We start from the raw sequence: 27689 nt of genomic DNA on the forward strand, positions 1-27689 counted from the left end.
CAAAAGACAGAAAGGAGGAGACTTAAATACTGCAGTTCAGGAAGAGCCTCAAGCAGGAAAAAAATCCTTTATGCATTGGTATACAAGTATTTACATATATGCGACAAGACTATGGAAGTAACAAACACTGTTACTACATACACATAACTACAACTAGCATCCAGCACAATGGACACGCAACATTCATTCGAGTCTTCTTGTAGCATCAGAGTTCTTTGATAATAGCAGTTTGGTGCCTACTGTAACCAGAGCTGGGAAAGCCGGACGTTAAGGCTGCATATGAAGCTCAGAATTTCATTACATGAGCATCATCTCAGCTCGAAAAGAAATACATCTGAGGTACAACCAGATCTGTGCCTTTCATCACCAGAAAGAGTAACAGTTTGTAGAGACAAAGTGGCAAGTGGCTGGGATCCTTAATCAGTAGTTATTCCTCCCTGTTCAAAAGGACGGCTGCACTATGCGGGTAATACTCCACCGTACACCTAGGTTAACCTGGGCAAGTCTAGAGGCTGACATGCAAACCACAACTGCACACATGATTCAGATTAGGAGCACAAAGTCCCTGAAAAAGAAGCATATTAAAGACAGGTAAAAATAGCTGCTCACAAACAACTTCTGCTGCTATTAAATACTATCTCATCATCAAATTAAGAAGAGTAATATGCTGAAATACAATTCTGTCTTCATAGTATTTTGCATTTCAATTAAAAAAAACATAAAAGCATCTGACATTTAGCCTTAGGACAGCACATATACAGTCTGTCATAAGTAGTTACGCACCGCTGTGCATCTCCTAAAGGGGAGCTCTCAGAGCCTCACTTAGCGGACACAGACTACATTGTAAACCTAATTCAGCTCTAGAAGAGGAGGGGAGAGGAAAGGAGGAGAGATATACCATGTTTTGCTGTTCACATCAGCCAAAAAAAAAGGAAAGGAAAAGTTTGCTGGCAGCCTGGGCTCCTGGGATGTGCCAAGTTTGACAAACAGTCTCTCACCAGGAATTAGTGGGTAACCTCTGCAGATGTATTTCAAAGGAGATCAAACTAGATGATGGTAATAGCCTTTCCAGCATTACTATATAAAAGATTAATGGGTCCTGGCTCCTCCCAGCAATAAACCAAACCACACAGTTCTCTTTTCCTCCAGATTCACTTACTGTGAATTCTCCTGTGACTGCATCAAACCCCACATGAATTGTGTGTTCAAAGTCTGAAGGGAGGGAGATCTCTGGCCGCTCTTTCTCTTTCTTTTTATTGGCTGGAAGAGATAACAACAAAATCCATAAATCCATCAAGAATTAAAATCTCCCCAATAACTTCAAATTTAGCTGCCCACCCTTTGCTAGTCATAGGGTTTCAATCTGGGGCAGAGAAACAGCAAGTTTAAAAACTTTGTTACCTCAGTTAAGAGCAGGCACAGTAAGTGGACAACAAAAATCCAAGTCTTGTAACACAGGACAAACGTTAAGACAAAGAAATTGATATTTCGGGTATGTCAAGTATCAACCAGTAGGGCTAGACTCAACAGCACAAGAGCTATTTACATAAAATATTCACTCAAACTTATACACGTCAGAGTCAAAAGCACTACAGTAGCAGTTAAGTGGAAGCCATGCAGTTTTGAACACATTTTTTTATTCATTGTTTTAAGCAACTGTTAAAAAAAAAAAAAAAAAAAAAAAGGGACAAAATTAACTACAAATACTGCTTATAAATTGCTTCCTTCATCCTACTTCCTCAAAACAGTTCATGAAGAAAATTGAATATAACATGTGTGCTTCTGCTACAAAATCTTATATGAGCAAAACCATTTATATTTTTCTCCTCACGAAATGAACTAAATGTGGTTTTAATAACAGGCTTTGAAGACACAAAGCAAGAGGGCAGAATCTGGCAGGTGAGGAGCAAAGTTGTGAAGAAGCAGGAAAGGAAATAAATCAAAGCAGATGCAGCCTGCAAATTTTAAAGTCAGGTCTTCAAACAAGATTATCATTATGCCTTGGATTAAGCTCATCCATATTCATGACATATTAAGGACTCCACCTTCCTTTTAATAATTATGGTATTCAAGAAATTGAGATCAGTTTAAGGAAAGACCACGTTCTACTCAGATTTGCTGCTGCTTGCGCTTACAAAGTCAGCAGAGCCAGGAGAAGGTGACTAAACCACTTATGCTTCCCAGCTGCTACCATTTTTATCTAAGGCCAAACAGAATTTGTTTCGCGGCTGACATTCCCCAGCGCATTTTTGGCAACATGAATGCCAAACCCCAGGTATTTCAGAAACCTGTGAGGCTTATGCTCAATATTGCAATTATTTAAGACGCTGCTGGTGGTTAGTTGTGCAGAGACAGTCAGAGCTCACCCCAAAGGACCAAATCCTGTTTCCTTCAGTGCCAGCTCTGGCACTGTTCTCTGTGTCATTACAGAGTTACTGTTGCACAGAGTAATTCTGGAGGAAAAAAAAAAATAAATAAATAAATAAGATGCTCCATTTGGGACACAAAGATGGAACAGATTGTTTTCGATCCCTCTTTCAAACAAAGGGGATGGGGGAAGCTGAATCGTAGAAGAGCGACAGAGTTGCCAAGGGGAAGGAGGGGAGAAAGCTGCAGTGCTAGAGGAGCCGTCACAGAGCAGGGAGCTAGGAGGAGAGAGAAGCAGCTGCTGGTTAGCAGATGGTGAGCATCTGCAGCACGGGGGCCTGCCAAGAAAGGAACAAGCAGCTGCATCCAGCAGGTATAGAGAACAATACGCATGCGCTAGAGGTGGATGCAAAGGAAGAGGAAAAAAGGTGCAGAGAGCCATCAGAGGCACCATATTCTGTAAGACTGTCTACAGGAATCGTCCCTTCCTCCAAGCCCAGGACTAAGGTGTCAGCTCAGCCTAGAAGCCCATCACTTGGGTGAGGAAGAAGAGGGCACCTGTACTAGCACCACTATGCAGGAGTGCTGCGTGGGTGATCCACACCCACACATGGTCCTGGACGAATGCCACAGTAGATTTTCATTTATCCCTAAGAAAGCTTAAGGCCATTAGGTTGCTATCCAGAAGTCAATACACCTACGTGGTTTATTATTTCTACATTCAGACAGCCTGAGCTACCTGCTACACACGCAAATCCCAACGATCTTCTCTTCAACCAACTGTTCCACTATCCATTCCACCAGCAAACTGAGAGGACTGCTGACTGCTAACTTATCCAAAGCAGGAGATGATGGCCTGAACGAGCCTCAGCTACACAGAGCAATAAAAACAGTTCTGGAGGGACTGATTAAATAACATAATGGCCTCTGTCACATCAACACTTCAGCGCTCTGCTCAATACATCAGTAGGGAGTTTCAGTATGACTACACTGCAATATAGAAACAGGAAGAGATTTTTCTGCATTTATGACTTTCATTGTTTTCATACCCCTGAAGCAGTTAATGTTCTCCCAGTTATCTTAATTTCCTGCAGCCATTTCCTACAGCATCCCAACCCTTTGCATTTTCCCTGACTCTCAACAACTCTTTGGGGCAGCTACCACAAACTCACACTAAAATCACTTTGCCTTAGCAATAACGTTACAGCAGGTGAAACCTTTATTGCTTTGTTCACTTTTTTCAGTCTGCCTGCCTGCCACACTCAGGGTTTTATAGACTGAATTCACCATCGTGTGAACACACACAAAGCTGGCACATGAATTCAGTGATTTTCCTCCAGCAGTCTCAGAGGACAATGAACTTCAGAGGCTTTTGATCCAAAATCTGACAGATCTAAAAGCCATTAATAACATAAATATCTGCTACAAAAAGTAATTATGTCATAGCAGGAGGTATAAGATAAAAAGAATTAAAGAGATGAGCACTCCCAATCTTGCTGAACACTTAATCCCCTTCTACAGTGATTATCCTTGCAATGAGTCAAAAAGCCTTGAAGAATCTTAAAATTAAAAAATAAATAAGAAAAATTATACATCTGTTTAAGAAGGCTTACCTACCAGCAAATGCTTTATTCCCACATACACCTTACCACCTTTCTCACTGTAAACCTCACATGTCTGATGCTGTTACAAGAGCCAACCATAGTTTTCTTACCGTGCTCTGGCAATTTGGGTTGCAACTAGGAAGCACGATGTCCCACCATGAAGTAAGCCCGTGAGCACAACCTGAAGCATACTGAGATGAGAAAGGTCTTCTCCACTGGTACAGTCAAATAAAGTGCTGCCCCTGTCACCACGGAAAGGCCTCCTGGTCACTGGCAAATTGTCACTGGCCCAGGATTTAAGCCCCAGGTGTCCTTCAGACCACAGATCTGTTCATTCACAGGAGTACCACAATGGAAAAGACACTTTCCAAAGCACCTTCAGCTAGAACCACCCTTCTTGACCCAGTGACCTGTAAAAGATGCTCTCAGGGTGTCCCCCCTTGTTGGCCTCCTCTCTGATCCAGACCTACAAGCTCTCAACGGGTCTGTTGCCTGCTCCACAGCAGTACTCCACGTGTTTGAGCTGCACCTTTGCATAAAGCACAATCTCTTCACCACCTTTCCCACCCATCCTTCATGAAGTGCCTGCTCCAGTACTGTTCCCTGCACAGAGGAAAGAGCTCCCACTTCTCCGAAGGGACTGACAACATCAACTTCAGCAGCTCCCATGCGACAATGTAAGAGCCCACATCCATATTTGTAGCAGAATTAACCACCAAGCATTCTGGATCTTCACAGGCTCTTTACAATCCCAGGAGAAGTTAAAACACAAATCACTGGCTTCCCTGGAGAAAGGTCCAAAGGTAATGGATTTGCCCCAAATTACATTGCTCCATCTGAATTTAAACCAACTCCCCTTTTAGTCCAGCCAAACTAACAAATAAACAAATTACTTCAGGCACAAACCAAAGACAGGTGTTTGAGCACCTGGGAATTTCATTAACATTTAAGCAGCAGAAAGCACTGGGAATTTAGCTGTCATCACAAAATTAGAAGTTTTCATAAGATGAAAATCAACCATTCTGAAGTGAAGGTGACAGTGTTAAAGGTATTTTTTGTTTGACAGGAATTAGAGGACAGAAGTAACCATTTTTGTTCGGGCAGGTGTATTGCAACAGAAGGCTCTGCTGGGCTTGGCTAAACAAAAATCTCTCATGTCTCGAAGCATCTGCCATGTTGGCCAATCTTCAGTAAATGCAGGCCTCTTCAAATCAGTGGCAGTCTGTCTGCTGATTTTACCGAAACCGTTCACTTTTGCAGCTCTCCCTTAAAATCCAGTTCAAACTAGCATTTCAGGTTGTATTTCTTTTACTCTCTTATAAGTTTCAGGTGATTTCTTTGTTCTCTGCAACTGTTGAGCCTAGAGATTTAAAACCCTCACTCCCTTAAGTAAGTCAACACAAAAATCCTGCAGCTTTTCAGGACCAATACTCATCATGGCAAGTTCTAACTGAGAGCCAGCAAACTTTTATCACAGAGTTCATGGGCTTCTGGATTGCAGAATCAAAACTCCGTATTTGTAGAACGATCCAAAGTTGCCAAAGGTATCAGATAATAATAATAATGAACGCTGCAATGTCTTGTAGAAAATGAACTTACATCTTGGGTATTTAAATTAGTGAAATTATCACTCCAATTAGTCTTCTTGCAAACAAAAATGAAGGAGGCAGCCTCCCCCCTGAAGCCCAGGAAGCTGAAGGCACCTAGGCTTGACTTTAGGTACCCAGTGTCCAGATAGAATTGCAATGCAGACTTCACAAAAAGCTGATGATTTAGAAAGAGGAACTCCAAAAATAGGTCAGATATAAAAAGAAACCAGCACATATTAGGGGACAGAGAGGGTTTTTTTTTTCCTTACATCGCTTCAAAAGATTTGAGAGGTGTTTTTTAAATATCCTGATCTTAAAAACTAGAATTTCATGTACAGATCACAGGTCCTATCTCCATTTCTATCTGTTACAGTCCCTATAACACAAGAAAATTCCTTCAGTTCACAAGAAACGTACAAGAATTTGCAGTAACCGATTATTCTTAACAGCCAGTAGACAATGCCTGACCCAAACACTAGAACAGAGTAAATGTCCATGCAGTAACATATGACTGGCCTAGCAGGAGACGGCCTGTTAGTCATGTTTAACTCAAATTATTTTTTGTTTAAAACAACAAACAAGCAGAAGACCTCCCCCTGCTCCCCACCAAAGGAATTGCCAATGCCAGCTTTAATTGGCCACCTTGTAATTGGTACACAGCTTTATGATTTTAAGGCCATTAAGGACAAATCGGGCTTGGAAGTGTGAGAGCTAGTCCCAGCATTCAGGGACACTATTCTTGTAATTTAAGGAGACAAAGAAAAAAGCAAAACCAAGCACAAAACAGAGCAATCAGGATGGATTATATGTGGCAAGGGCAGTTGTGAAGGAAACAAACACACCATTTCCTAAAACTTAAACCATCGCTAAGCATCAGGTGCTCAACTAAGGTCATTCAGAGCAACATTCAGACAGGTGGTTTATAAGAAGGGGCAAAATACTGTACTTTTATCTCCTGGTAAAATAGATCGGTAAAATCGGTCCTTCCTTTTCTTTTCTTCTGGGTTGGGAGGCAAAGGTTTTGAGCCATGGTTTAAAGTCCCAGCGTCTTTGCTTCCTGATCCAATCATAGTGCTGGTATTTCTCATTGGAGGAGCAGGCGGTTTGTCTTCTGTTTCAACTCCATTGTTAGACATCTTCAGCTGGGGAGGCCGTTACTAGGAATACAGAAAAGAAAAGAAATAAGAAGCCTTATTTATTTTTTGTTAACTAGAATCCCACACTGCCAAATAAACCACAAGCAGGTATTTGCAGACCAGCCTGTAACATCATATCAACACAGACCCAGCGTCAGCACAACAAATTCTACTCAAGCTCCAAATGTTTTCTGTGAACAAGACTACGTACAAGCATTTGAGTTACTGATCATTAAGAAAAGCCTGGTTTAAGATAAAACTAATTCTCAAGCAAACCATGGAGCAGTAGTGTAATGTCAGGGCAGAGCAATAAATATGAGGTAGCAAAGAGCAGGGATAACTGAGATGAGCCAACAAGTTGTTGAGCTCATAAAACCTCTCAGATCCATGCTAGTTCCACTAAAAAAATACGTCAGAAGGTTTGCATCAGTCTCCAGTATGGCATAAGAGAGAGAGACTGGAAGAGTTTTATGCAGCTGTTCAGGCTCCTTTCCTGAAAAGCTGCTGAACTGGTTCAGAGGCAGAGATGGCTGGGAAGTCCCAGAGCTGTACCCACGTCATCGCAGACGCGGTGCCACAGCCCTTGCTAGTCCCAAGCCTGTCCTGGCCCTTCTGCAGCAGCAGCGTGCTTCAGGCACAATTCAAACCACCAGAAAGTTGACTGTGTTTTGTTCTGCTGGAAGGGTCAAACAAAACTAGATCCCCAACACACACATAAATCCTTAAGTAAATAATCCCTGCTGTGCAGATTTAAAGACGGAAGCTTTGGGAAAGGGTAATAGATTATTCTGCAACAACTAGCTTGTTCCACCCAAATGAGATCAGCATCACTCCAGACGCAGCTGGGCTGCAGTGAGATCCTTCTGGAAACTGGAATTAGTCTGCATTACATTCTCAGAAGAAAGTTGGGAGTTAACTGCAGAACAAAGACCAAAGCAGGAACAGTTTCTGCTTGGGTAGAAAAAGCAGTCCAACGGCTTTATGAACTTCACAAACAGCAAGGGATGATGTTTTGCTCAGGGAGAACTGTTCAGCAGCAGAAAGTCAAAAGTGGTTTGCTCTCCACAAGTGAGAAGTCCAGTTACAAAGCAGAGATGACTGCTGGCTTCCAGAGAGCTGCTTTTCCATAGGATGCACTCAGAGGAACCACACTGGGGTCACACTCCAAACAGATCCCACAACCATACCACAGTCCTATGACCACACACCACCCAGCCAGCCTTCAAAATCTTCTTTAGCCAAGCTACTGATGCTCAGCAGAACTGAGAAGATTTGGACCCAGGGCACGCTGCTCTCACAGCTGCTGGGAGCTAAGAAAGGCAAATGCTGCCCGTGGAAGGCATTCAGCAACATCAACATGTCAGACTTAGCTGAAAGCAGCAGTTCCCTAGCTGTTGCCTGCCAAACCATGGCTGGTCTGTAGCTCCACCTTCTCCTCAGCTTCTTTGCTTCCTGGTTTCTTCACACTTGCTTTTGAACAGGAGGGCTGGGAGTACTGCACAGCCCATAAGGATTTGAACAAGCCTTTACACCCAGGGAGCTCTAGAAGAGGTTTGACCCCAGCCCCAATTCCTCCCAGTACAGCTGTGTGATGGAATTTTAAATGACAGACTAGCATTTGGGGTGTTGATTTTAACAGTGGGACAGTTTTGGCATTTGGGTGGGGTGGAGGGAAATTAGCTGTGCATTTGTCTGGGTGTGTTCTGGCAGGTGCCCCGTGCATCTCCCATCACTCAGGCTTCAGCCTCATGCCATTCTCCAGTATAAAACGGAGCAGAACTAAGTGACAGCTGGAGTGCCAGCCATGAAGTGGTACAAAATGACTCTCTCCCCGTCTAAGCAGGGTGGGGGGAAAAAAAAAAAAAAAAAAGTCTAAACTAAAACCCAACTGGTAAATCTGGCAGCCACTGCTGTGCACATATCTTGTGTGACATGAAGATATTGAGACCTCACTGATGAGCTTTGCACATCTCAGTCAGTGGCTGGTCCTGAACTGGCAGAAGTGAAGCCTTTGGAAAAACCTCAGCAGAAGTGCCACATGAGAGCTGTACTCTTTGCACTGATGCTTATTTAACCGTGAGAAAGCACACTGCCTGGAAGGTGCTACGAATATGCTGCAAATAGGGAAGCAGCCTGCCAAATGGCCCTCCCCAGGAGCAGGCACCACATTTGCTTCTGCAACACTCTGGTTTACCCCAGAGGGGTTTAAATAAAGGTGCATTCAAATGTTCCCCAACCAGTCAGACTTTCTGCAGCTGCAGGCATGGCTAAGATGGCAGAGAGGGGCTGCATCATTGCTGGGTCCCACTCCCATTGTCTTGGGTTGGTGTGGCAAGGTTTTGGTAGTGGGGGAGCTACAGGGGTGGCTTCTGTGAGAAGCTGACAGAAGCTTCCCCTGTGTCCAAGAGAGCCAATGTCAGCCAGCTCCAAGACAGACCCACTGCTGACCAAGGCCAAGGCCATCAGCAACAGTTGGTAGAGCCTCTGGGATAACTTATTTTAAAAATGGGAGGAAAAAAACCCTCCTCCCCTTTTTTGGGAGAGGAATTTCAGCAAGAGAGAGGAGTGAGAATACATGAGAGCAACAGCCACACAGGTCAGTGCAGGAGGAGGGGAAGGAGGTGCTCCAGGCCCAGAGCAGAGGTTCCCCTGCAGCCCGTGGGGCAGCCCATGGGGAGGCAGCTGTGCCCGGCACCCATGGAGCTCCACGGGGGAGCAGAGACCCACCTGCAGCCCGGGGAGGAGCCCACGCTGCAGCAGGGGGATGCCCGAAGGAGGCTGTGACCCCGTGGGGAGCCCACGCTGGAGCAGGCTCCTGGCAGGACCTGTGGCCCCATGGAGAGAGGAGCCCATGCTGGAGCAGGTTTGCTGGCAGGACTTGTGACCCCGTGGGGGACCCACGCTGGGGCAGTTCATGGAGAGCTGCAGCCCCTGGGAAGGACTCACGTGGGAGAAGTTCATGGAGGACTGTCTCCTGTGGGAGGGACCCCATGCTGGAGCAGGTGAAGAGTGTGAGGATTCCTCCCCTGAGGAGGAAGGAGCAGCAGAGATGACATGATCCCTTGTCCCCCTGCACCTCTCAGATGGAAGAGGCAGAGAAATCAGGAGTAAAGCAAAGCCCAGGAAGGGAGGGGTGGGGGGGGGAAGGTGTTTTAAGATTTGGTTTCATTTCTCATTACCCTACTCTGATTCGACTGGCAAAAAAATAAGTTACTCTTCCCCAGTTGAGACTGTTTTGCTTGTGACAGTAATTGGTGAATGATCTCTCCTTGTCCTCATCTCCAGCCACAAATATTTCATTATATTCTCTCTCCTCTCCAGTTGACGAGGGGGAGTGATAGATCAGCTTTGGTGGGCACTTGGCATCCAGCCAGGGTCAACCCACCACAGCTACCAAGCAGAGAGGTGAGCAAGTGAGGTGTGCTGTCAGAGGCACAGGACTAGGCAGGGTGACAGCGTAAAGTTTACCATATTGGGGAATAGATGCAACATCAGACTGAAGGGCAGTACAAGGAAAAGAGCAGCATGTGGCTCCAAGCTGGAGAAAAAGAAGTGAGAAGAAGAAGAAACACACACACCCCAAATTACAGGCAGAAGCTGGCCTAGTGCTGGGTGAAGGAAAAAGAACAGAAGGAAAAAAAAAAAACCCAGCCATGAAAACAAAGGAAAAACCTCTGTATGTCAAGCATCCTCACTCTCAGTTCCACCAGTGCAAAACCCCAGGGACATGTGCTCACAGTTTCTTCAATACGAGAGGGTTTTTCAAAATCCCTCAGTCGGAAAGGATAGAGCACAAGTGAATTACTATTTTACCACAGGGCTAGAAACACTGGCAGTACAAGCTCTTGTTTATCTTACATTATTCCCTGAATGAGCAAGTAACTGCTGAGAAGTTACGTAGTTTAACAAACAACATTGTTTGTAACTATTTGATAACTGTAACCTTCATGTGGGCAAAGCCTATGGGGTACCCCTCTCTTCTCCATTGTTCAAGCCCCCAGACCTTCCTCCTCCTCCAGGTTTTACATTTGGAGTCACAAGAGCTATTTAATCTGTTTGGAGATGGGGGGGAGGTGTAAGAGAAATCCTTTAACCCACAAAACTGAGAGTCTGGTTCTACAGAAGTTATCCCCTGTAATAGCAGCACTATGCTAGAGAGTTCCCCAAAGCCTTCTTCCACTACATATTTAAAGGGAAAACCAAAAACCTGCTTACGTGAGTCCTCCCACTGTGATAGAGAGACTCAAACTCAACACCATTACACTTGAAACTTCTGTTGGCTTCAAAGTATGTGGATGAAAGCCTGTCCTGACAGAATGACACCCACCTCTTCGGGGCTTTACAGCAGAACTGAACTCCCGGAGCACAGAGCCATACCGAGTGGTTACAGAGGCAGCGCTCTCACCCCTTGCCTTGTTGACTGTGCAAATTCTCTTCCTCCTAAAATAATCTCCTGCCAATTGACACGTAAGTAGGCTTTCAACAACACCCCTTGTATAGGCCCTGCTCAAATCCAGAGCACCAGGCAACTGCTTCAGCAGGCGGCATAACATCAGTGCTGGGACACTGAAGTGAGTCACTCTGCTCAGCACGATCCATCCTAACAGGAATGCAAAGCGTCACTGGACCGAGATTCATCTTATGTTTCCACAGTATGATTAAGTGAACGGTAGAAGCAATGAAAGAGCACATGAACTTTTCAACTGCAGCCAGATTAGGGAATACATTTTAGCTTCAGACACAATGATTCTCAACTACCATATATATTAAAATACCAGCACTCACACCAAACCCCACAGACACTACTAGGAAGGCATAGTCGTGATGTAGGGCTGTTGTTTCTGCAGCCGTTTGGGAGTACTGAAAGTTCGAGTTGTTTCAGCACACAGTACTTATGAAAAGTTTTACTACATACAACAACCTGTGACTGCCATAAGCAAAGTTAGTGGCCTTCACATGCTCCCTGCCCCTCTCCATCAACTTTGTAAACCCATTAGCTAAATTAGATTACACCAGCCTCCACAGAGGCAAACAGCAGACCTGAGAAACATTTCTTTCACACCTACAAAAAAACTTCTGCAGACAGGAAGGAGTGACAGACAACCACACACGAGGGGACAAGAGACTCAGGAAACCGCTTGGCAGCTCAAGACAGAGCAAGTGGAGGTACTGAGCAAAGACAGCACCCACAGGTGCCAACAGCAGAGTCCAAAAGTTCACAGTACAGATGTGCAAAGATCTGCACAACGCTGCTGATCTGCGTTCAGTAGATATGGCTCAAAATCATCAAGTTTATGCCTGTAGTTTTCCTGTAATACAGGCACAGGCTCCTCAGCCATTCATCTAGCAGAGTGGGACCCCAACATATGTGGAGCCTTCTGGCACTACTGTGTAAAACACACACACACGAACGAATTTAAAAAAAAAAAAAAAAAAAAAAAAAAAAAATTTTCCTTCTGGTAAACCACATCATTTAAACCTGACGCTCCACACTGAACTAAAAGTTTCTATCAAGCTGGTTGTGTTTTCTTTGCATTGCTTAGCAAGACAAGCAGATGACTGATTGCTAAAACAGAAAGCAATTAAAAAGTCAGAGGAGCTGAAACCTACGCTACAGTAGATGCCATAAAGATAACTATGTCCAATGCATACTAATTGCTGGAGTCAACACGAAGACTCATAAAAGAGCCATCTATAATTCATGCAGTCTGGCAAGACAGTAGCTGTAAGTTACTCACTACAACTTACAGATGAATAAACTATATTAAACAAGAGAAGGGGGAGGGAGATGCTCAGTAACTGCTTTTCTCTCTCTGCCTACTACCAGAAGCAAATCTTACATTTTTCCAAGATGCTATTTTTCTGTTGTTGCCAATGTGAGCAAAGGGTGTCTTGCCCACAAAAAAGGCAAAAGGAGTCTTGACCTTTCATTGAGTTGATCGTGAGCTCATCCTGATCAGAAGGAGCGTTTTACCTCTGCACCAGTATCCCAGCAATCTCCTTTTTCCTCCTTGCACTGCCTGGGTGGGAAGGAGCACAGACAGTCCCCTGCTCTGTTCAAACACATTGCAAGCAGCAGATTCCCTCCCTGTGTGTCACACTTACGTCCAAATCCCAGCAGAAAATTTAACGCAGAGTTTACCAGCTGGGTTTCGATACAGGATGAAAAGACACTCATTCATTTTTTATTACTTTATGTGGGATTAAGTCTCAAACACAGTCTCATATCGAAGGAAAGGCACCTCACACATGTTCCACCTAAAAAAGAGGCAAGAGGTGTCCTTTTCCTCCACCTGACAGGGAATGGCATCTGGGACACACACTGTCACAGAAAAGGGCAGCAGCAACACACACACCCTGAGGGAGAACAGACAATCGTCACATTAAGAGGTGATTAAAAAAAACGCAGAAGCTGTAGCATCTAGCTGTCTCCCCAGCCAGTTACTGCACATCTGCGTGCTGTGCAAATGTGCCAATTAAACAGTAAAGGGCCATCAATGCATCAGCCCAGACCCCAACATTTACATGTGAATTAAAAAAAACCCTCCAGCTTTTCATAAAGTTCTAATAAAGAAAGAATTACGAAACAGCAGTGTTTGCTCATCTATCTTTAGAATTTACCTGTTAAACCCCTGCAGGTTCTGCCAACACCTAGAGATGCACATGGAGTCGCTAAATTAAATGAAACAATAATCACTAAAAATACGTACACATTTAGAAGAGAATGTACTCACAGCCAGAGTGGGTGGGTGTGAGGAGGGGGAAGGGAGACACTCTCATGGCAGATGGCCAACTACTGGTTGCAGTCTTGCTCTGCTGCCAGCATTATTTCCATAGTGCTAGACATAAAGGAAGACTGACCAGTGACAACTCAACAAGAATGCTGGAGGACTCCATGGCTCGGAATGTTAAAAGCTGAAAGACTGGAGGGTCCTTTTAAAAAAAGCCTTTAATTCAACTCCCACCGTTTGGGCTAAATGCAAGAACTGCTGGGTGGGATTCCCTAGTCTGTGGTTTTTTGCAGGAGACATGGGCATCACTGCAGCAGGCACTACTTCTGGGCAGGAGAGCTGCAAAATCTCCTCCTGGGCAGATATATGTGCTAATCCATCCTACCGCACAGATATGCTTCTAAAGAAGAACAGACTAATTATAACTGCTCGATTCCTAGCAACAGAGACGAGTTCTCCTTTCACTCAAGTTAAGGAAGCTTCTTTCTGTTTTGTTTTAAATAATCAAGGCCCAGCTTTTGCCAGCTTTCACGGTGTGGGCCCATGTATGACCACGACAGTAAGCTGGACACACAGCGCTGCAGCAGCACTGAGGCAGGTCAGACCCTTTCCAACAGATTAGGCTTGAATCCAAAACTGCAGAGAGGCAACACCAGTTTAAAACTGCCATGTTTCACAGAATCACAGAATCATCTAGGTTGGAAAGGACCTTGGAGATCATCCAGTCCAACCATTAACCCAGCACTGACAGTTTCCAACTCCCCCAGATCCCTCAGCGCTGGGTCAGCCCGACTCTTCAACCCCTCCAGGGATGGGGACTCCACCACCTCCCTGGGCAGCCCATTCCAACGCCCAACAGCCCCTTCTGCAAAGAAATGCTTCCTAATATCCAGTCTAAACCTTCCCTGGTGCAATTTGAGGCCATTACCCCTTGTCCTATCACTTACTATTTGGTTCAAGAGGCTCATCCTCAGCTCTCTGCACCCTCCTGTCAGGGAGCTGTAGAGGGCGATGAGGTCTCCCCTCAGCCTCCTCTTCTCCAGACTAAACACCCCCAGTTCCCTCAGCCGCTTCTCATATGACATGTTTTAACTTAGCTTTGGTTGTCTGACGAATAACTGGCAGTATCACATAATAACCATTTCACAATCACTGCCAGCTATGCCCAAGTACCTGGAGTACACGATGAACTCACCTTACTTGTGCTCCAGTTGGGCAGCTCAAGCTTCGACCACTGCAGAGACCAGCTCCAGCTGTTTCCATCCCTCAGCAGCAGCCTGCTCGTTTTGACCGAGCACTTACCCCATTCTAACAGCACTTTTAAACAGCCCAAGAGAAATAAATTGCATCCATATTTAAGGGGGGGGGAAGTAAGAAGATCCAAGCTGAGACAGAAGGAACCAAGAGTATCGTTTTTAAAAGCTCTCAGCCCACAAATCATCCTCTTTATTTCCTCATCTCCAGAAGTGCTGTCTCCCCTCCCCCAGCTACATGCCTGAACAAGCAACTTCGCTGCTGCAGATGTCAGGACAGGCTCCCTTCTCCAGCGTGGTACGGAGCAGTCTTGGCTCTGGTTCCACTTTCACTCACAGGAAGGCAGGACTTCAACTGTACAAGTCAAGGTAGTGACTAGAGTTGGAGCTTGCTAAGCAGGGGGGGAAAAAATAGAGGCCTCTTACGTTAAAGCTTACCCAAAAGCCTATATAAGCAGGTTTCCTGGAGGAAATCTGTGTTCCAGAGGAAATTACTAGATGCAGCGTAAAAGAAAAATAACATCTTAACACACGCAGCTAAACACACCCCCGTTACTCTGCACCTAAGTTGCTTGGCTCTGAGTCCAAACTACACATTAGCAGCAACTGAAAGCAGCCAAATCATTAATCATTTTTCCATTCAAAAGTTTCCGATCCAGAACATGAACATAAAGCAACAGGGCTCAGAATTAAACCCTGCTATCCCCTAACGTGGAGTAACTCCTAGCACAACGGAGTCACGTTTTAAATACACATCAGTACTTGCAAAAATTTCACCTTGTTAAATGCAGAGGTTTGACATTTGCCATTTAGCAATGGGGGTGGGGGTAAGAAATTTGTCAGAAAACTAGAATAGTCAGGTCAAGTCAGCAGCTCCCCACACGCCCAGAGGACACCATAATGCAGCGGTTAGCAAAAAGCCACAGTATGTAAAGAGCAGAAAGTTTGCATTAACCTGTAAAAGTTGATTTTTTTCTGAAAAGACACCAAGACAGAGACCTGCAAAGAGGAAACCAGTGTTTTTAAGAGCAAAACTCATCCAACTCCTTTCTCCCTGGGAAACTAAAGAGCAAGCAGATAACACAAGCATCGTTAGCAGATGAAGCCATCCAAGAGCTTCAATTAGACTGAGGGGGAAATGCTACAACAGTTCAGTGCTAATTGGAAATGCAAATATTTATCATCAGAGTAGTGCTCGCTCCTGTGTATAGCTCCATTGTGTTCACTGCAGCTAACGACAGTAGGAAGCCCTGTGCTCCACAGTATTTATGTAACAACTGGCAAAGCTGTCAAATTCCCTTAATTACTAGCCAGGATTGTCATACTGGCAGTAGTTTTCAATTAAAGGAAATCACAAAGATTGCTTCAGTTTCACATTGCTTCGTTAAATTTTTGGTTCTTCAAAGCTGGGGAAAGAGGAAGAATGAATAATTCTCCCAAGACAGGATGAGCTCTGCATCAAACATGAGCTTTTTGTAGACAAACTGAATTGAGAGACAAGGAAAGCACGGTCAAATACCCAGAACTGAAAGAGCTAATTTAGCATCAGTAAAGACAAACAATTTGAGAACTGCACATAAATTTGCTTCAAGTTTGCAATGATTACTCCTTCAATTACGATACACGAAAAGCACTTCATTTAAAAAGCAAAATGAGAAAGTCTAAGGTAGCTTAGGGTTTCCACCTAATTGAGCTTCCACAGTAGAACCTTCACTGGTAGAACATCAGCTCTGTGTTTATATGCCATCTAGCAAAATGCCCTATTGTACCTGGTTTATAATCCCAGTACGTAAAGAAGCAAAGGTAGCGAGTACACTGGGGCAAGGTCTTGCCTTCCTAGACTTCCTTACTTGTACCAAATGGACTGCAGACATTCACTAGTCCATTAAGAATCATCATCATTTTATTTAATGAGCAGCAGTATGTTTTTAGGAGGTACCATCAGGCCTTTTATCACATCATTTACTCGCATCCCAGTCATATTTACTGTATGTCAGTAGAGGAAAAAAAAAAGCTCTATAGGACTGGTACAAAGGAACTGCTGTTTCTGCAGTATATTAGGACACAACTCTGCATTAGTGCTCAGTTAAATAAAGCCCATGAGCCAAACGAACTATTTTTACTCCACTGAATGAAAGGAAATTAAGAACATCACTTATTACAGTAGCAGGGCCATTTTAAGGCACTATGTAATTAGAAGTAGGAGTTAATAACAGGACAGAAATAGTAGGGCAAGGTTTTCCTCAACATCTTTGTGCAAGTCTTTTTGGGGCACGAATCTTCTTATCCTGTGTTTTTGCTACGATTACCTAAGCAGCTTTAAGTAGGACGCATGGATCTTCAGTGCTGCCTATTTAAACCTCATTCTCTCTCAGGAAGCAGCCACGAGACCCAATCCAGCACAGACTGACCGAGCGCCTCTATGTAGCCCTGGCAGCATCTGTAGCAAGTGACTTGCTTCTTTCAACCCAGTTCCCAGTGGATGAGCATGTACATCATAAAATTAGCAACAATATGAACTGCAAATTCAGCAGAATTTGGATTTCACTGATGGATGGACTGCCGGCATGCATGTTTTATTCATCTCAAGACTGCTTTGTCAGGTTGGTTGCATCTCCCCTTTGTACTTAAAATGCTAAAAATCATTTTATAGTCACTACTGAGCAGCCAACAAGCTCTACAGACAGTATTGCACCTTTTCTAAGTGCTAGACAAAACTCACCAGGTTTCCAAAATGAAGACAACAACCAAAGACTGATGTTCTAGGAAGCCATACGAGTCAAAACATTTTGTTCAGTATAGCATTCCCTCCCATCGCTGCAAGTCACCTTGCTGAAGTCCCACAGCTACTTCCCACTAAGGTCATCAGCATGTGAATTAGCCTCCCTATGAGAGCACAGCATGCAGCAGATCAAGATGCAGAGATTTCTGATCATCCTTCCTTAATTCTAATTAAGATTCAAGGACGCTCACTACCAGCACACTCTCAGAGAGGCTCTTGCTACCTTACCCATAATCCCAAAGATTCCTCAGTGTTGAGGCACTCAAACCAATTCTCATTTCAGCATCCACCACAGGTTACCTGCCCACACTCCCTCTCTCTCCTACTGTAAATCCAAGGCAAGAGAACGTAAAATTAGGTATTTTAAATTCCATAGCTAATACACTACAATTTCACCTCTCACCTTTACGTTAAGAGCTCTATTCGCTATAGAACTCAGATACAAACAGGGCAGTCAGGTTTGAAAACAGCTATCTCACAGCCCACAAGAAATCTCAGCATTGCTCCCTGAGCAACTCCCAGGAGGAATGCACGGGGCTGCACTTCCAAAAGCAATTTTGCCCCATCCACTTCGTGGCATTTACACCCTGCCTCATGTAAGCTTTGCCTCCCTCTTTACTGAAGCTCACATTCATACACCCACTGCGGTACAACCTGCACTAACTCCCCCCTTTCCTGTTCTTATGCTCCTCACAGAGGGATGCTGTGAAGTGAAATACACTGGATGTGGGAAAGGAGATCCCGCAAATCAATCCAGAACAGAGCAAGACCCGATGGCTTAAGTAAACCCTCTCCCTTGCAAGTCTGAGCTTGCTTCTTCCACTCTTTCTTTCCAGTCATTTCCTTTGAGCTGAGTTTTCCTTCATCCCTGGTTATTCTCATACTGCTGGTATTTGCAGGTGCTGATTCACAGCCTCCCAAGATATGCACGTTTGGCTGCTTTTATTTTTAAGAAAAGTCACTTCAGACTGGAAATAACTTGTTTTTCTGAGAAAACTCTTCCATGTATATCTAGTTTTATCTGAGGGCTTAAATATTCTACTTTAAATAAAGCTTCAAGTTTTATCAGTCTCTGTTGCTCTATTAAAATATTATAAAACAGACATTCAAATTTGTGGCCTGTCCCTGTGCTAGATCCCTTTCAGCTTTAAAAACAGAAGTTGGAGTTGAACCTAATGTATATTCTTTAAACTCCTAACACAGTTTGAATTTACATCCCCATAGGTGGAGCTTCTCTGAGGGATTCAATCTTTAATAAAATCTGAAAAATAATAAAATAAAAATCTGCAAAAACCTAATACTTTCATTCTGACAAAGCTGAACCAAGATACCTCAAATAGAGTTGCTCAAATCCCAAATCACGACTTTTTTGAAATGGGCTCTCAAGACTCAGCCGTGAGCAAATCAGCCCACAAGTCTGTCATTTTAATACCTTACGTTAGCAGCAGACGGCTTCTATCTTAGATCTGAGATGATGTACTGTCTCCAGCCCCTGCTCCACTGGCTCCTAACCTTCTCTCCCCCACAGAGCATCTGTATTCTGGATATTTCCTCAGAGATTCATTAAACTGCTCCTTCCTCAAAAGCTGAGATTACTGGCGTTTTTCTCAGACTACATTTCTAAATGTTTGAAAGACCTGTCAGGACAGAGAAATAAATAAATACAGAAAAATATCAATTCATCATTCTCTCTGTCAAGACACTGCAGGTAAAGAGATCTAAGTTTTGGCTAATGTCTTTAAAGACCATTTTCTATCTTGCATGCCTGTATATAATTTACATATCTTTTCACACTCTCCCTTAACATCAGTGTCCTCACAGGGAGAGGGTGAATTAGAATATTGGTATCTCTAATTTAAGAGGCAATTAGACCAATAACAAGAGACTAGAGCTGAACGTATGCTCAAAATAATCTGGTTAAAAAGTCTATTTTAATTAAAAAACAGTCAAATAATCCTATTATCCTGAGGATTGCTTTAGGCGTGGTTCCAACCCAGCACATCTTTTTTAATCTTTTAGTACTGCATCCAGAAAGCAATTGAAAAAACACTGTGAACTACCAGAACGGTCCTTTCTGTACAAGTTCCTCTCCTAATTAAAGAGGCCGGGAAGATAAGAGGAATAAATGTTCCAACGTCAGTTGGCCATTTGCTGAGCAAGCCACTTAAAAGAAATTAAACAATAAACTAAAAGAAGCACCGAACTCAAGGCAACAAATACAATTTTCCTGTTCTTCACTCCACTACCTGCAAACATCACCTCAAAGCATGCCTCTTACTGACTCTTATTTCCACCCTTTGCCTCCTTTCTCAAAAAGTAGTATGTGCCTCTTCTACAGCTGCACAGTTTACATGCCTGTATTTTTTTTTTTTTTTAAAGAGAAAATAAATATTTCAAAAATCATCTTTCGTTTCTGGATTTGCTCTCACACGCTTTGTGGGGCCCTGCTGCATAACAAGCATTTTATCCATCGGAGGCAGCAGCAGCACAAGCCAGCACAGCTGCCAGAGCCAGTTACCTGCAGGTATCACTGAACTGGGGGCCAAGGGAAGATGCAGAAGGAGCAGCACAGAGGCAGAGTAAGTAATGCATGGATAAACATATGTATATACACACGTATACGTGTATGTTCACATCTGTGCATATAGCTTGCAACACCCAAGGAACTCAACTTCCGTTTACTCCCAGACAGTGAGTATGCATCGTATGACCATTTAAAAAAACGTAGTTATCCTCAAGTGATATAAAGTACTAGGAAAATAAAAAAGCCGTAAAAAGTTATACAGCACAATAGACAGTTCTGAATTAATATAGTTTGGTATTACGCATTGCCTAGTTACTTCTGTAAGTATGCATACACTGGATCTTGTTTCTACTAACTGGAATCTGTATTAATTTTAAAAATAAATACATAAACCAGCTCCCCAGAGGCATATAAACAAGGCTGTTGCCTAAATCTACATTGACCTCACACATACAGGTTAATCAGCCACTACCACTCACTATAGTGGAATACACTTAGGAATTAAACAAAAAGAGAAAACGAAGACACTTCTTGAGCCCATTTCCTCTTCGAAAACACTTGTGGGAGGGAGGGATGGGCAGCTCAGAAAAGGTTAACCTCACAGCCTCCCTTTAGGCTTGTGCTGAAGAAAGAAGAGATTCAAGGTTGTGTGATTCCAGAAATAGAAATCCTCCTCTGCAGAAGTTTTATTCTATGAGGTCAATGCACAGAAGACAGTGGTGGGTCCCCCGCCATTTCCTTCACCACTCCTTATCCTGCTGAGCCCTCAAGTCTGCCAAACTTACAACTCCAGATGTTTCTGGCTTATTGGGAGGTGGAGAAGATGCCAACAGACAAAACTAATAAAGTTCCTGAATCACTTGGACTATCTTCACATTATCTATTTTTAGCATTTGAGTATAGAATTCCAAGGAACTGGTGGACAGAAACAGGTTTTGCTCATCCTGGTATTTATTAGTAAGGCTGAATTTCAGCTGTGAAGCCCTCTTGCCTCCTCCACTGCCTGAATCCTTCTAATAACTTTGGGAAATGAGGTAGGATGGTTTCAGCATGTCGACAGTGCACATGATTATGATGAAGTGGGAAGATTTTCCTTATCACAGGCTTGCTGTGGTCTTAAACTCTGAGAAGGTCTGCCTCAAGAGACAAAAACTCACTCCCTGCGGCTAAGACAGGAGGTAGACCCAGAGCAGGCTCCATGAATATGCAGAAGTGGTATGTGTTTCTTTGCCCCTCCCTACCCTCAGAAGAACAACACTAAGAACAACTTTTAGACCTTTACACTCAAGAAGAAAACCATTACAAAGCAGCAAAGTCTTAGTTTAACCTGGCAAATTTTTACAGCACGCAGTCAGAAAGGCAGAGCAACTTGGCTTTGCTCACACGCAGGATGAAGCACGGCCATCCCACACCGAACCATGCCACAGTCCTGCGGGATCAGGATCTGGCTCATGGCTGGTGCTGGTCACTAGGGCCAAACCCCACCTCACCTACACACGCAAACCCAGCGTGAGGCCACGAGACCGTATGGCAAGAGCACCCCTGAAGACTGACTCCTGCAGCCATGCAAGAATGAAGCCGACAGAAGAGGTATTGTTTGGTTTGAACCTCTTCTATACCATTAGTGCTTGCACTAATTACGGTAGCCCACAGCAGCAGTCACTCTGACGGGAGGGCTGAACAAAAGTGACACAGCTGTCAACCGCATTCAAAGCACCAAATCCTTACGAGTTCATCATTTTGGGGCCAGAACACAATCCATCCGACAAGACACACAGGTTTGCAGCTTTTCTAGGGTAGAATGTTCAGAGAGTAAGTACAGCTGACGCAGACTTTCAAAAACTAAGCACGTTTGCCTGTTTCTCAGGGGGATTTAAACAGCAGGTGAGTGGGGCTGGTCTGTGGGACATGACCCTTTTCTATTTCAGCTATTTAGATGCAAATTGTTCCCCCTCCCTCCCCCTCTCAACACCATCTGTTAGCCCAGAGGTTTAGACTGTGCCTAGGATGTAGGTTTTGGGGGAGGGGGATATAGATAAAGCATTGAAAAAATTTCAGTTGATGCCCCTATTTCCTCTGGGGCACAGTTTAGGGGAGGAAAAAAAGAAAAAAAAAATCACTTTGCAATACCATTAAATTACAATAGCATTTTTCTCTCATTTTACTGCACTTTTCCTACCAACCCCATGGATTTCCTACCCTAGAAACCATTTCTTGTCCAGCTTTTGGCCAATAAGCAACATTATATAGTGACACTTACAGCAGGTTGCTATGGTGTTAGCATAGGGCACAAGCTGGTATTGCAGGAAGTATCAGAGATCCAAGGAATTAAAGTCTTAATAATAACAAAGTTCTTCAATACAAGGCACAGTATTTAATGTTCTTTTAGTGCTAGGGAAGCTACCTCATCTCTGTCTGATTTTCCCCAGTGAAGAGCAAGTACTTTAAAAAACTGTTGAGAGATTTGATTCATTAAATACTTCACGCAGGGCTCTGGATTTTTCATAAAGGAAAGACTGTGGCTGACAGCACAGAGTACATTTTCAGGAAGCTTGAAGATGACAGGGTGTTGGGAGGGGTGGCTGACAGACCAGGTGGGTGTGCTGCCACTCAGAGGGAAATGGACAGGCTGGAGAAATGGGCCAACACCAACCTTGTGAAGTTCAGCAAAGGAAAATGCAAGGCCCTGCCACTCGGGAGGAATAACCCCAGGCACCAGCACAAACTTAGAGCCAACCAACAGAAAAGCAGCTGTGGAGAGAAAGACTTGGAGTCCTGGTGGACACCAAGTTGATCGTGAGCCTCCAAAGCACCTCTGCCGCAAAGGTAGTCAACAGCATCGGCGTTGAGTTTAGGAAGACACTGCGAGCAGCAGGTGAAGGGGGGTGATCCTTCCCCTCTGCTCAGGGCTGGTGAGACACACCTGGAGTGCTGGGTCAGGAGAATAACTATACTGGGGAGAGTCCAGCAAAGGTCCACAAAGATGATTAAGGGACTGGAGCATCTGACATGTGAGGGGAGGCTGAGAGAGCCTGGACTGTTCAGCCTGCAGAAGGAGAAGCTCAGGGGGATCTTATCAATGTGCATAAATACCTGACGGAGGTGTTAAGGAAGATGGAATCAGGGTCCTCTTGGTGGTATCCAGCAACAGGACAAGAGGCAATGGGCCCAAACTGAAATACAGTAAATTCCATTTAAATGTAAGAAATGGGGGGGAAACAATCCACAAAACAGAACAAGCAAAAAAACCCTCACTTTTTTTCCTAGAGGGGGAACTAAACCACAGAACAGGTTGCCCAGAAAAAACATGGGAGTTTCTATCCTTGAGGGTGCTCAAAACGCCCCTGCGCAAACTGTTCCAGCTGCCACCACTTTAAGTGGGGGGCTGGCCTAGACTATCCACAGAGGCTCCTGCTAACCTCACCAATTCTGCAATTACAAGCCACAGAAAGTGGTAGGGAGGCTCTAAAGGAGAGAAATATGCAACATCATTCAAACTACATAACCTGAAGCAAGTGCTTGTAGTCAGCAGCATTCAAGGACTCAGTTTAGTGATGAAGGCAAATTTTAAGAGATGGTAAGTGACAACCTTGAGCAGATCAGTGGCAGATCAGTACTACGAGACCCTCATTTTGCGTTTTAATGTGTAGAGTACAGTCCTGGTACTTGGGGATGCAAGCGTTGTCCCAGTTCTTTCACAGACCTCATCTGTGCTCTTGGAGACACAAGAGGAGGAGAAAAATGTGCAAGTACTTCTTGTTTCCTCTGTCCTCCTCCAATCAATCACCTCTTTAGAGAAAAGGCGATTAAGGTAGTTACAGAGCATACAGCATGAAAAAAAAAAATCCCTTCCAGGTGCTTCTGCAACTTCAGTTACCACAAGAAACACATTCTCAGTTAAAGAAAAGAAGACCTGTGTATGTAATCTTGATAGGAAAAACTCAATGGCAGAGGGTAAAGAGGGGCATGGAGGGATAGGAAAACCCTTCCTCTCCCTTGGAGCCTGGATGGTGGCACAGAAGAGCCCTCCTGAGCTTGAAGTATGAATAAGCAGAGACTACCTAAGGGGAAGTGAGGAAGGAAGAGAATACAGTGTGGGCTTCAGAGTCTCAACTGCAGCTGAGCAAGTTCTTAGGCTGCCCTTGCACAACGACCAAGGCTGACACCAAGGTGGGTTCAGGCAGACTTTAATGATGATGCTCCACTGAGGTGAAGGAAAGGAGCTCTTACTTTGGCTGGGAAGATGTCCAGCCAGACAAGATTTGCACAGCAATGTTTTTTAAAGGGTTTGGAGCCTTTTTCTATTATTTTGTTTTTTCGAGTGTTGCCAACACACATTTTCCTCTTTCTTGCAGAAACAAAAAGAGGCCAGAACATATGATCTCAACTATTTGGTGACAGCCAGGAACTTCAGATATCTACTTCTAAACTATTAACACCTAAAATATATGCAATTCAGTATTTCTTATCTGAAAGCAATATCCTCACAGAAGTTGCAGGCATTTCATTGAAACATTTTCCTTAAAAAAACAAAAAAACACACAAAAAAAAAAAGCCACCAAGCAATTACCTGAACAAATGTCTCAATAAATTTGTGCTGAAGTTTTGAAATAAAGTTTCCATTTTAAAATGAAAGTGGTTATATTTTCTCCATTTATGAAAAGTAGAGTTTTCAGACCATCAGCATTTCCCCTACAGAATACGAGTCATCTTTATGCACTGCTATAAATCACCAGCTAATTTCTGTTTCCAGATCTCTGGCACTTCACCAGTATTACTAAGAATCTAAAGCACAGTTACTGGAAATGTTTTTATTTAACCAACTTCTTGTTCACAAATCCAAGCACAAGTATAAATTCTGAGGGCTACAATCCTACAGTTTGATCTGTAATTCAAGATACAGGCACCAATTCTCAGCCTCCTTGACTTTAAAGAGACAGAAAGGTCATCCATGATAGCTAAGGGGTACTTGGCCTTAATGCCAGCAAGCCACCCACTGAAACAGTGGGAGTTCAGCCTGAATTAGGATTTTAGGATTTATCCCATAATGCCCTGTAACACTTCCCACACAGTACTACCTGACAGCTTCTGAAAATTGGCAAAATGTGAAGGACTTGCTGACAATATCCGAGATGAGGTTTCCAAGGATGTATTTTGTAACAATTGAATTCAACCAATACGTCTCTGCATATGCACATATTCTCGAAATTCCACATCAACAGGGTTTTTAGCATGCTGATTTTAAAAGCACAGTGGCTAAAGACACATCTCCAAAAGCTACTCAATGCCAAACAAACCAGTCTTTTAAAAGAAAAAAAAAAAAACACAAAGCAGTTGCATCCAGGACATCCCTTAATTTGTGTAATAATCCCCCACCTTTGGTTCTCTGCTGTTATTAACAATTAGATAAGTAACACCAGACAGGTGCTTTTCTGGAACCTCTTTCCAGCACCACCTCCCAAAATCTCATCTTCTCCTGCAGATATCTCCAGAATAACCCTAGAATAACTAGGGACAAGGTGGATGGGTTTACAGCCAGGGAAGCATTGAGGTCTGAGAACCAATTGTTGCCCCATGGTGCCTTTGTGCCCAATCTAATGGCATGGATGCTCAGGAAACCAGTCTGCTGCTGGCTGATGGTCCTTCCCATCCCTGTTCCACACTCTTATTTGGTCAATATTTGCTTAGTTAAGTATATGCCAGAGTTGACCGTTTCCCCTGATGAGCCCTGTTCAATCTAATCTGACCTTTATCCTGTAGGGAGCCAAGCAACAGCCAGTTTGTGTATTCCACGAGCCAAGGGCTTTGCCCAGTATCGCTGCTCTGAATGGGGGGCCTGGATCCTGCCCAAACTGAAACCACCAATTTCACTGACAATAGCATAGGGTCTGCAGCACTTCAATTCTTGAACAGATCTTTTATTTGGATCCCTGGAAGCAGCAGGGGCTTGCACATGACAGGATCAACACCTATGGTGTGAGTGAGATTGTATCCCTGTAAATAACCAATGCAGCAACTGGGACATGAGACGTAAGGATTTGGTGCTGCCTCTTTAGCTATCACAGCAGCTTCCTGACAACAGAAAAAAACCCAAACAAAACAAAGTTTAAAAGATAGCCAAGAGACAGTGGGTCTTTCAGGGAGTGAAACATGACTCATTTTGGAGCAAGAGTCAAACTAAGCACACGTGCTGCTGAAGAGACAAGACAGCTTCCAATTTAAAAGCAGCACTTAGTTATCAAACGGCAAGTAGGCTTCCACAGCTTCGTTGGTATGCTTTCATTTCACCCCGAAACTAGTAATTTTTAAGATGATCCAAATGCAGAAGGAAAGAAGCCTGAGTCAAAGGAAAAACAAGCAGCCAGAAAGATCCCATAGTTTTCACATTTGATTTGCATTCTCTAGGCAGGAAACCTTTGGAGCAAGCAAAAGCCAGTCTGCCCTCCCCTTCACAAAACCTTGATATCATGAACACATTTTTTAAGTATTGCCTTCTTCAATGATGAAAATTAAAAGGCATAAGTAACTGACAGACTACCAAAAACCACACACCAACATGAAATAGCAATTTATTGCATGCAAGTCCATTAAACTATTACTTACAGTGTAATAAACAGCAGCCACACAGATACCGCTGTCACCGCTGAGTGGAAAACCTAGAAAATTCCTCATCCCTGGCCCCTGGAGTTTGAGTGAGAGAAGTTGAACTGCTCCTGCATGGAGCAGAGTTTTGTCCTCCAGAAAGACTGCAGTATCTCAGCTAACACGGCAATTGTCCCGTAACTATCATGAAGGCTTTACAGTCAATAAAACAAAAGGGACCCTTAACTTCAAAAGTCATCTTTAAGGCACAAGCAGCAGAATGCTTTTCAAACGATGACTGTGAAAAGACAAAGAGAAGAGATTGTGCATTTATATTGGTCAGTAAGGCACTCATCGTGACAACTGTGACTGAAGATGGTCATGGGAGACCAGAGTTCATAGGCCACACTGAAAGCGGTTTTATTTTCACAGAGGGAATGCAGTTGTCGACCACTCAGAAAGAGCCCCAGATGACAAGGCAGGCTGGCAAGCCAGAGCAAGACACCCAGCTGGCTCCACAGCCTAGACAAAAGCTTGGTTCTCTGAAGCTTTTCATTTTCCCTCCCTCTTCGAGTTAAAAATGAGATGGTATCAGTTCCTCTTTCTCAAATGGAAAGCCTTCTGAGAGCAAACCAGATTTCAAAGCTTTCTAACAACAATGCAGGCCGTGCTGTCAGAGCTTGCTGCTTAACACGTACGTGTGAGCATTCAGGGCATTCGCAGGGTAGTCTTGGGATCAGAGCAGAGCTACAGTTGGATGTTCTCCAGGGGTATATTAGGAGAACAGAATCAAATTGCCACACAAACATAATTGCCAAGTTTCAGTCTAATGTTACAGCAATTTGCTTAACACATTTTATTTCAGAGGACAGACCGGTGGAGTTAATATTTTGTTGTTATTAATGTGTCCAAGTCCCCTAAGACAACACTCATATCATATCCCCTTTGGTAATGGACAGGATTCCTTCAAGTTCTCCTTTTGATAACAGAAATCATTACAAATTCGTCATGCAGCCTGGAAAAAAAAAAAGACTTGGATAGACTGAGTTTACGACAGTCAGTCAGAAAGATGCAAAGCAGTACTCTTACTTGGGAGTATACTCTCTCCCAAAATTCACAAA

At 43.7% G+C, this 27689-nt stretch overlaps 1 protein-coding gene across 4 annotated transcripts in view; it reads right to left on the minus strand.

Annotated features, from left to right (window-relative positions):
• PAK1 (p21 (RAC1) activated kinase 1) overlaps positions 1-27689 on the minus strand; it is a 72311-nt gene that overhangs the window by 23104 nt on the left and 21518 nt on the right. Inside the window, exons 2-4 of one of the 4 annotated variants that reach the window (XM_026852629.1) lie at positions 23080-23159; positions 6507-6717; positions 1160-1260 (exon numbers count right to left, since the gene is read on the minus strand). In XM_026852629.1, the coding sequence (XP_026708430.1) occupies positions 1160-1260; positions 6507-6696 (291 nt within the window). In that variant the 5' untranslated portion in view covers positions 6697-6717; positions 23080-23159. Of the gene's footprint in view, positions 1-1159; positions 1261-6506; positions 6718-11023; positions 11266-14622; positions 14762-23079; positions 23160-27689 lie in introns of those variants that run through there. The other 3 variants (XM_026852639.1, XM_026852649.1, XM_026852659.1) reach the window with 3 other exon arrangements.

This window comes from Athene cunicularia (assembly GCF_003259725.1).
Source record: "Athene cunicularia isolate RWA chromosome 1 unlocalized genomic scaffold, athCun1 chr1_part1, whole genome shotgun sequence".
Lineage (NCBI taxonomy): Eukaryota > Metazoa > Chordata > Aves > Strigiformes > Strigidae > Athene > Athene cunicularia.